Genomic DNA, 8,984 nt, shown 5'->3' on the forward strand with positions numbered 1-8,984 from the left:
ATGGCTACAGTTTGGCACAGTTTTGTTTTCCTGTAATATGTTAAGCTGTGTAATTGCACAGGTGTGTATATAAAAACAAATTGTGTTAATGTAAGCTAGGATTCTTAAGGGAATTTCAGCAAGGCATGGTGAAAAGCATTCAAGTGATTAAAATCTGAATTCCTGTCCCCAGGCCACAGCCTTTAATTCATCTGGGCACATGAGAAATGTTCACCCCTGCTGCTGTTCAGTAGGATTTGGGTGCCAGGGTCCCTCTGCAAAAGCCAGCAGTGATTCTCACTCTGCTCTGCCTGCTTGCAAAGGGCCAAGAGTCCCTCTGTCTCCCTGCCTGTCAGTTTCCTCCTGCCTCTAGTGCAGCAAGAACCTTGGTCTTATTTAGGAGCCCCCGCTGCAGGTGCTGTTACACGAGGTCAGTCTTGGTGCTGGGGTTTGCAGCACAGGCAGCCTGGAGCTGCAGCTCTCAGGTGGGAAGGCAAACACTTGCCACAGGAAGCAGAAGCACACCTGCCTTGGTGCAGCATGCAGCCACCACATCCTCAGTGTGGGGCAAACACTGATATCCTTTTGTACCAGTAAACAGTGGTCTGCTGTGCTGGAGCTGCCTGGGGGCTGCACCATGAGGCCAAAAGTGATGTCTGTTCTGCACTTGTGACAGGCAGTAAGGCACAGTCTTGCGCTGCTGCAAACCACCCTATGGTCCCCAGCACCCCGTCACTCAAGCAGTTTGTTATCAGGGGTCACTGCTAATTCCAGCAATGCCTGAGCCAGCACAGCCTCCAGCTGGGGTGACCGGCAGGCTGCCCACCAGCACCGGGAGACCGGAGTCACCTGTGCTGGGCCCCCACCGCTCCCGTCCTGGGAGCTGGAGTCTTGTCAGCAGTGCAGACAAAACCAGGATTTGCCGCTTCAAGCAAAAAGGGTCGAGGGCCAAGGGGTGGTGTGCTGATCCTATGACAAGAGGGGCAGGAGGTTCCTGCCCTGCTTTGGTACCAGCAAAGCCAAGAGCGAGATCAGTGCTCTCTGGCTTTGTCGCTGCCCAAAGCCTGAGCTGAAAAGCTCTTTGCGAAAGTCTGCTGAGTCCTCTAACAAGGGCAAGGGCAATAGCCAGTCTTTACAAAGGAAACTTGCTCAGTCCTTTTCTAAAGTCTTTTAAGAGTCACGGTGACCTTCACAAAAGCAATTTGTCCAGGTGAACTGTGTACTTTGACAATCAGCAGTGCAAGAACCAAATACAGAAATACTTAACACCTTTTTATTTTCTGCTTCTACTAGGAACCACTGCATCCCAGCTGAAAATGCCTTAGTAGGTGGATGGTATGTCTGTGAGGACATGTATTGTCAGTCCATGCCTGTAACCTCTGGGCTGGAGCCAGGAGCAGGGATTAGATGAACTCTCAAGCAGGCCTGTTTAGCATGGTGGAGCTTCATGGACACTCCTGCACATGGATAAAAGGTAAAGTGATTTTTAATAATTTAAGAGATTTTTAACTACAAAAGCATTTTCTTTGGGACAGAAAACACTTCCTTTTCTCTCTGCAGGGTTTGACACAGTAAGTCTTGTGCAGACACATCTTCTGTTACGAATAGTGCTGGGTGCACATAAAGCACTGTACTCTCGTACTGAAGAGATGAGTAACAAACCTATCAACTGCACTTGCACTTATACCATATTTAATCCAGCTCTGGTTGTTCTGCTACATATTCATAAAAAACAAAAGGGAAACAGAAGCACAGAGCAAGCCAACAGATGTCTACCTGGCTCTTAATTGGATTTTATGTGTCCCCAGTGTAGCAAATATAGCATTATTTACAGCCAGGCTCTAAGAATTAGATATATCTGGAGGAGTGGCAAAACCTGAACCAGGCTACAAGAGTTGATAGATTAACTGAAATGAAGAGCTGCCCTATTTTCCCCTTCCTGTCTTCTCCCTTCCCACTTATGTACCCATTCCCCATTGTGTGTCAAATCAAACTAAGATACTGCCCAAGAGAATGCTTATAAAAATGAAAAATGCCAACAAAAAAGAGAATTTGTGCTCTTATGGAGCTTCATCAGCATTTTCTAATTGTACAGCAATGATGATAATAAAAAGGCTGCCCTCTGCTCTCAGCTATAATTTGGATAATCAACTGACAGCCATAATGAAACTGTCTGTGATTGCTTTCTGCTGGGCTGCTAGTTCACGGAAACTCATTGTTGGGGAGAATTAAAAGTTATGACTCTTGCTACAAGGATATGCCAGTGTCTTCCAAAGGAACGTGTGACTTGTAATTTTCTTCTGTATAGCTCTATCACAGGGAAAACTTAGAGCATAAAGCAAAGAGCTATGGGATGTCAGATTTTTTTTTTTTTCATTTTTTAAAAAAATTGTTGTTAAGTATCAAAGTTGACAGCGCCAAGCAATATGCATGCCTAGGCTGCATGGATGTGGATCTCAGGGGTGGTCATGAAATCTCTGGCCTTAAAATCCCTGATGACTTTGGTCATCAGCAGTCAGTGCTCTGCCCATGGGTACATCTGCCACTGCCTCAGAGCAATAAGCAAGCCAGGTTTTACTTCTGGAAGGAAGGCAGGAGCTAAGTCATGCTTTGAGTCTTTGTTTTGTGAGCTGTGGGTGCAGTTAGGCATATTTTGGGTGCTGGTGTTCCCCAGCATCAGGCCTTGAATGCAAGCTGCCTGTGTCTGTGATGTGCTGTGGGTGTGTCTTGACAGTAGATCCAGGACCGGATGCAAGTGCTCTGGTCCAAATTGCCCTTCTATCCGCATCCCCTGAGGTGGAGCAGCTCCTGTGCAGGGGCTTGGGAGCAGCCTTCTGCCCTGGCCAGAATAAGGCTGTGCCATAGCAGCTGCAGTCTGTGACCCCCGAATCTGGCTCCAGAAGCAGGTCTGATGCCCTGGGTGCCCCGAACATTTTGTGCACTTCAGGGCTTTCAGGGGAGCGCTTGAAAACCAGGCTGGCAGTTTCGGTGTTCACGAATGCATGGAGCGGAGGTCTGGGATCCCGGCAGCTGAGCGTGCCCATCCCGGCGGCCCTGCAGCACCCCGCGGTCCCCGGGCACAGCCGCTGCCCCGGTCCGGTCCCGTCGGTGCGCGCCGGCCCCAGCGCCTGCACCCGCCTGGGAGGGAACAGGGGGCTGCCCACGGGGATCCGGGGCAGGAATGCGGTAGAGCAGCTGCCGGCACCCGGCAGAGGTGGTTTGCCTTCCCGCCGGGGCTCAGCCTGCCGGGGGTCGGGAGCGCTGCCCCGCCGGGCAGCCTGGGCTGCTGCAGGGCCCCTCGTACCCGGGCTGATGTGCCACGGCCGGAGCAAGGCAAATCCGGCCAGGACCCTTTCGCGTCTTCCCTTCCCCACCCAGGGTTTCCCCCCGTTCGTCCCAGTCCCGTTACGGGGGCGAGCCCCGGCCCCTTCCCGCGAGGAGGGGCTGACGGGCCCGGGGAGGAAGGGGCCAAGCGGCAGCAGCGCCGCGGGCGCCGCCTGCTTCCCTCCCTCCCTCCTCCCTCCTCCGTCCTCCCTGGCTCCTGGCGCCGGGCCGGGGAAGCCGGGCAGGGCGGCACTCGGGGGCGGAGGGTCCCGGCTCTCGGGGGGGGCCCGGCGGGCGAGAGGGGAAGGAGACGCACGGATGCGGGGCAGCGGTGGTTTGGCAGCACCGTCACTGAGCCCCTGGCCGCCAGCCCGCCTGTCCCCGGGCCGCCGCGGGACTGGGAGCGAGCCGGGCAGAGCGGGGTGTCCCCCGCGGGACGCGGGGCCGGCCCGGGGAGCCCCGGGGGGCGGGGCCGGGCCGGGGGCGGGCCGGGGGCGGGCCGGGGGCAGGGCGTGGGGCGGGTGTGGGGCGGGCCGGGGACGGGCGTGGGGCGGGTGTGGGGCGGGGCGGAGCGCGGCGCGGAGCGGGGCCGCCCGGCCGCCCCAGAGCGCAGGTGGCGGCGGCGGCGGCGGTCCGGGTCCCGCTCTCCTCCCGGCGGGGCCCCGCGCCCGGAGCGGAGGCGGCAGGTGTCCGGGACATGCGGCGGCGGTAGGACGCGCGGCGGCGATGGGGCTGCCGGTGCCGCTGCTGCTGGGGCTGCCGCTGCTGCTGGGGCTGCCGGCGGCGGGGCGCGCCGCCTCCAAGGCGCTGGTGTGCCAGGAGATCACGGTGCCGATGTGCAAGGGCATCGGCTACAACCTCACCTACATGCCCAACCAGTTCAACCACGACACGCAGGACGAGGCCGGGCTGGAGGTGCACCAGTTCTGGCCGCTGGTGGAGATCCAGTGCTCCCCGGACCTGCGCTTCTTCCTCTGCAGCATGTACACCCCCATCTGCCTGTCCGACTACACGAAGCCGCTGCCCCCCTGCCGCTCCGTCTGCGAGCGGGCCAAGGCCGGCTGCTCGCCCATCATGCAGCAGTACGGCTTCGCCTGGCCCGAGAGGATGAACTGCGACAACCTGCCGGTGCTGGGGGACACCGAGGTGCTTTGCATGGGATACAACCACACGGAAGCCACCACCCTGCCGCCTTTCTTTGGGAAGCCCACGCGCCCCGCCAAGGACGTGGCCAAAAACCTGACGCCGCTCGATGGGCAGCGCCTCTTGGGGCTGGACTGTGGTCAGACTTGCAAGTGCAAAGCGCCCCTGATCCCTATCTCCAAGGAGTCCCATCCGCTGTACAACCGCATCAGGACTGGGAAGGTGCTCAACTGTGCCATCCCCTGCTACCAGCCCTACTTTACCCAGGATGAGAAGACCTTCGCTACCTTCTGGATCGGCCTCTGGTCCATCCTCTGCTTCCTCTCCACCTCAACCACGGTGGCCACCTTCCTCATTGACATGGAGCGCTTCAAGTACCCCGAGCGCCCCATCATCTTCCTCTCTGCCTGCTACCTCTTTGTGTCCCTGGGCTACATTGTGCGTCTGGTGGCGGGGCACGCCAGTGTGGCTTGTAACCCGGAGCACCACCACATCCATTACGAGACCACGGGCCCCGCTCTCTGCACCGTGGTTTTCCTTCTCCTCTACTTCTTCGGCATGGCCAGCTCCATCTGGTGGGTCATCCTGTCCCTCACCTGGTTCCTGGCAGCCGGCATGAAGTGGGGCAATGAGGCCATCGCCAGCTACTCTCAGTACTTCCACCTGGCTGCCTGGCTCATCCCCAGTGCCAAATCCATCGCCGTCCTGGCACTGAGCTCTGTGGACGGTGACCCGGTGGCCGGGGTTTGCTATGTGGGCAACCAGAGCCTGGAGAATCTGCGTGGCTTTGTGCTGGCACCGCTGGTGGTTTATCTCTTCACCGGCAGCCTCTTCCTGCTGGCCGGCTTCGTCTCGCTCTTTCGCATCCGCAGCGTGATCAAGCAGGGCGGCACCAAGACTGACAAGCTGGAGAAGCTGATGATCCGCATCGGCATCTTCACCGTGCTGTACACTGTGCCTGCCACCATCGTCATTGCCTGCTACATCTATGAGCAGCACAACCGGGAGGCCTGGGAGCAGGCACAGAACTGCTCCTGCCCAGGGGACCCTCACCGCCCCAAGCCTGACTATGCCGTCTTCATGCTCAAGTACTTCATGTGCCTTGTGGTGGGGATCACCTCCGGTGTTTGGATCTGGTCTGGCAAGACACTGGAGTCCTGGAGGCGCTTCACCACCCGCTGCTGCCGGGCCAGGAAGCCTGTGGGTGCCTCTGTGTACGGTGAGGCCAGCCCGGCACTGGTGGGCAGGACGGTGCTGCCCAGTATGGCCTCCTACCACAAGCAGGTCCCACTGTCCCACGTGTGACCGGAGGGAGCTTTGGTGACCCCAGCCACAGGGAAAAGAGGGTTGCGAAGACCCTGGGCCACAGAAGATGGGGTGACAGCTGGGCCACCCCTGGCATCTTCAGCCCCACCATGGTGATGCTGTCTGGGACCATGGGCACGGAGCAGCTGCAGCCCCAGGCAGGGCAGGGGGAGGTGCTGCCAGCTATGTGGGGGCAGAGGGACAGAGAGGCTTGGAGCCTGGCACTGCCATCTATGCCCCATTTGGGATCCCACATCCTGGTTGGCATCCTGGGATGCTGCTGCCTGTGGGCCAGTAAGGTGGCAGTAGCCCTCAAGCACTGATTTGTGTCCCACAACGAGCCTCTGGGCAGGTCTTGCTGGTGCTGGGGTGAAAGGCAGAGCTGTAGCAGACAGGGCAGATGGTGGCCCCCAACCCCAGGTGGGGGCTGACGCTGCGACTGAGCCCTTCACTAAAGCCCAGAGAGTGGGTCTGGGGGAGCTGGCAAGGGATGCTGCCTTCATGGGTGCCCTGGGCAGAGCAGGAGACTGCCTTCAGTGTCCCCAGAGCCCCCAGGCACAAATGCATGTTGAAGAGGAGAAGGCTGGGGGCCCTGGTGCGACCAGCCACTGGCCCTGCTTAGGCAGCAGCACATGGAGCAGGAGAGGTGGAGCTGCCTGGGCTGGGGGCTTCATGGGTGGTGGCAGTGCAGGAGCAAGGGGCCGTGCAGAGGATATGCCACAGGGACAGGGTCCCAGCTGTCTGCAGTGCGGGCAGGGACCAGGTGATCCCCTGCGGTCCCTTTTGCCCTGGGCAAGCACATCTGGCTCCCTTAGCCAGGGGCTCAGGACGGGGCAGGAGCTGGCTCCGGTGGGCTCAGCTGGGTGGCACTGACTCCCTGCTCTGCACTGGGCAGCCGGCTCCAGTGCCCATGGAGCCACAGCCCGGGGGCCCAGGGGCTGCACAAGGGCTGTGTGGGTGGGGAGGCTGCTGGCCCAGCACGGGGTTTGCAGGGAGCCCTGGCAGTGCTGGCTCTGCACCGAGCAGGGCTCTCTGAGCTGCCCTGGGAAGGGTCAGTGCTGCTCGTGCCTCTCACTTCTGCAGCGGGATGAGTTCCTTGTCTCCCTTGTCCTGTGTGAGTTACCTGGGGTGGGGGAGGCAGGCCCTGTGTCCTGCCTGCTAGCTGTGGCATGTGGCACAGCAGCTGAGCGTGGCACAACCAACCCTAAAAGGGTGGTTATACTCCTGCAGTGAGCAGTGGCTGCTCAGGGGTGTCCCAGCCAGGCAGCAGCAGCTGGGTTTTGCAGTCAGTTCGCTTCAATATTGTTGCTGCTTTTTTCAAAGCTGTGCCTCTGCTAGAGAGAGTACCGGGTTTGAGAGGGAGCTGTTAAGTTGGGAAAACTTAGCAGAGTGATGGTACCTCTTTTCCTCTGACTTCCCAAGCCTTTTTCACTTCCCTGCATCAGACAGCAGCTGAGCACTGACAGAACCATTGCTTGGCATTAAGCATTGATAACAGCTGGGTTTCAGTAAGTAGAATAATGGTGAGGGGCTCTGTTGTCAAAGTCACTAACTGCAGCCAGGGCAAGGAGCTCCAGCTGTGGCACGGGATAAGACTGGCTGCCTCTGGCTTCAGGCCACTTGTGAAAGCACCTGTGTTTTATTTTTTTTTCCCCTGCCCTAAGCAGTGGTGATGTATGTAATTACCCAGCCATTACTGGAGTCCTTTTTGCCCTCCTTCAAGTGTGGCACTGTGACCCAGCTGCTCAAGCACTGGAGAACAACTGCTGGCTGTGCCCCTGCAGGACTGCAAGGATCTGAGGTTGTTCTTAACACCTGTGGACCACTTCTGTCAAAAGGTTTCCACCTCATTTTAAAACAAAAACCTGGGAAGTGAGGGAACAGTCAAGTGGCACGTCTCCGGATAAAGGTACTGCATGAGTATCTCTGGGGTGTCCTGGATAGAGGAGACAGAGGTGCAAGGATGGAGGGCTCACCAGGGGCTGTTCAGCTGCACCCATCCACACTCTTGCAATAGGGCTCACCCCCTGCAGCATGTTGGAGTGCTTTATTGTGGACAGAATTGCACCATATTGTGTTACAAACTGTAAATAGTTGTATTATAGCCTAATTTGTACATACGGGAGCTGTAGTGACCTTTGATACAGGTTAGGGACAGGTGTGTTCTCAGCAGTGAGGCAGGTCAGGCGCAGAGACACTGTGGGTAGTCTCGTGCTGTAATCCAGGGCATTGAATGATTTCAACCTCCTCCAGTTTGCACCTTGCTGGACTCCTCTCTCTCTATAGTGCCTTTTGTAGATACAGCTAAACATACATCATGCAATACAATGAACAAAACCATGTCAAGGGTGGTATTTTGCTGTTTTTGTTTTTTCCAAAGTGCAACTGACTGTGTAAAGAAATCCAAGATTAGCTACAAACCGTTGCCTATTGAAAAATGCAAGAGCGTTTTCAGCTTTGATCTAATGGTAGGGTAATACAATCAACTCGTGTTTGAGCCTGGCTTCTCAGCAACAAGTGGCAGGAGGGGGGAAGGAGCCGTTGCCGTGTGCCCTGTCTGCTGTAGCCAATTTACATGTTGGGTTTTGCCTCTTCCGTTACGGATGCTGTTCAATGTTGCTTAAATAACTGTACTATATTATGTGAAAAGCTGAAGAAATTTTATTCAAAGAGAAGTATCAACATTAGTTATTTATGAGGATTAAAAAAAATATTGTGTATTGTTTTCTTTACTTCTGCTTCTGTTAGATTATTTATTACCTTAAAAGCTTACCTGTCATGGGGAGGGGGAGGTGTGTGCTGGAGGGCCATGCAGGGCTCTTATCCCTGGGGATCGTGGGGAACTGGTGAGGCAGCTACATTGTGTGGCACAGGAATAGCATGTTCCGTGTGCACAAACCCCACGCAGAGCTGCCCTTGGCACGGAGGATGCCACACATCCGTGCCCTCAGCGCCGGCGTGCCTGGGCTGGGTGGTGCAGCCAGGCTGTGCCCTGAGCTGGGTGCTGTGCCCTGAGCTGGGGGCTGTGCCCTGAGCTGGGGGCTGTGCCCTGAGCTGGGGGCTGTGCCCTGAGCTGGTGCTGTGCCCTGAGCTGGGGGCTGTGCCCTGAGCTGGTGCTGTGCCCTGAGCTGGGGGCTGTGCCCTGAGCTGGTGCTGTGCCCTGAGCTGGGGGCTGTGCCCTGAGCTGGTGCTGTGCCCTGAGCTGGGTGCTGTGCCCTGAGCTGGGGGCTGTG

General features: G+C 57.3%; 1 protein-coding gene across 1 annotated transcript; it reads left to right on the top strand.

The window, feature by feature from the left end:
* Nucleotides 1–4,029: 4,029 nt before the first annotated feature.
* Nucleotides 4,030–8,483, top strand: FZD5 (frizzled class receptor 5; the record flags this gene model as incomplete). Its single annotated transcript, XM_083865687.1, has 1 exon — nucleotides 4,030–8,483. One exon carries the CDS (start codon nucleotides 4,030–4,032, stop codon nucleotides 5,749–5,751), a length of 1,722 nt encoding a protein of 573 aa, XP_083721813.1. The 3' UTR covers nucleotides 5,752–8,483.
* Nucleotides 8,484–8,984: the final 501 nt, after the last annotated feature.

Source organism: Zosterops lateralis (assembly GCF_965231275.1).
Source record: "Zosterops lateralis genome assembly, chromosome: 7".
NCBI classification, from domain to species: domain Eukaryota; kingdom Metazoa; phylum Chordata; class Aves; order Passeriformes; family Zosteropidae; genus Zosterops; species Zosterops lateralis.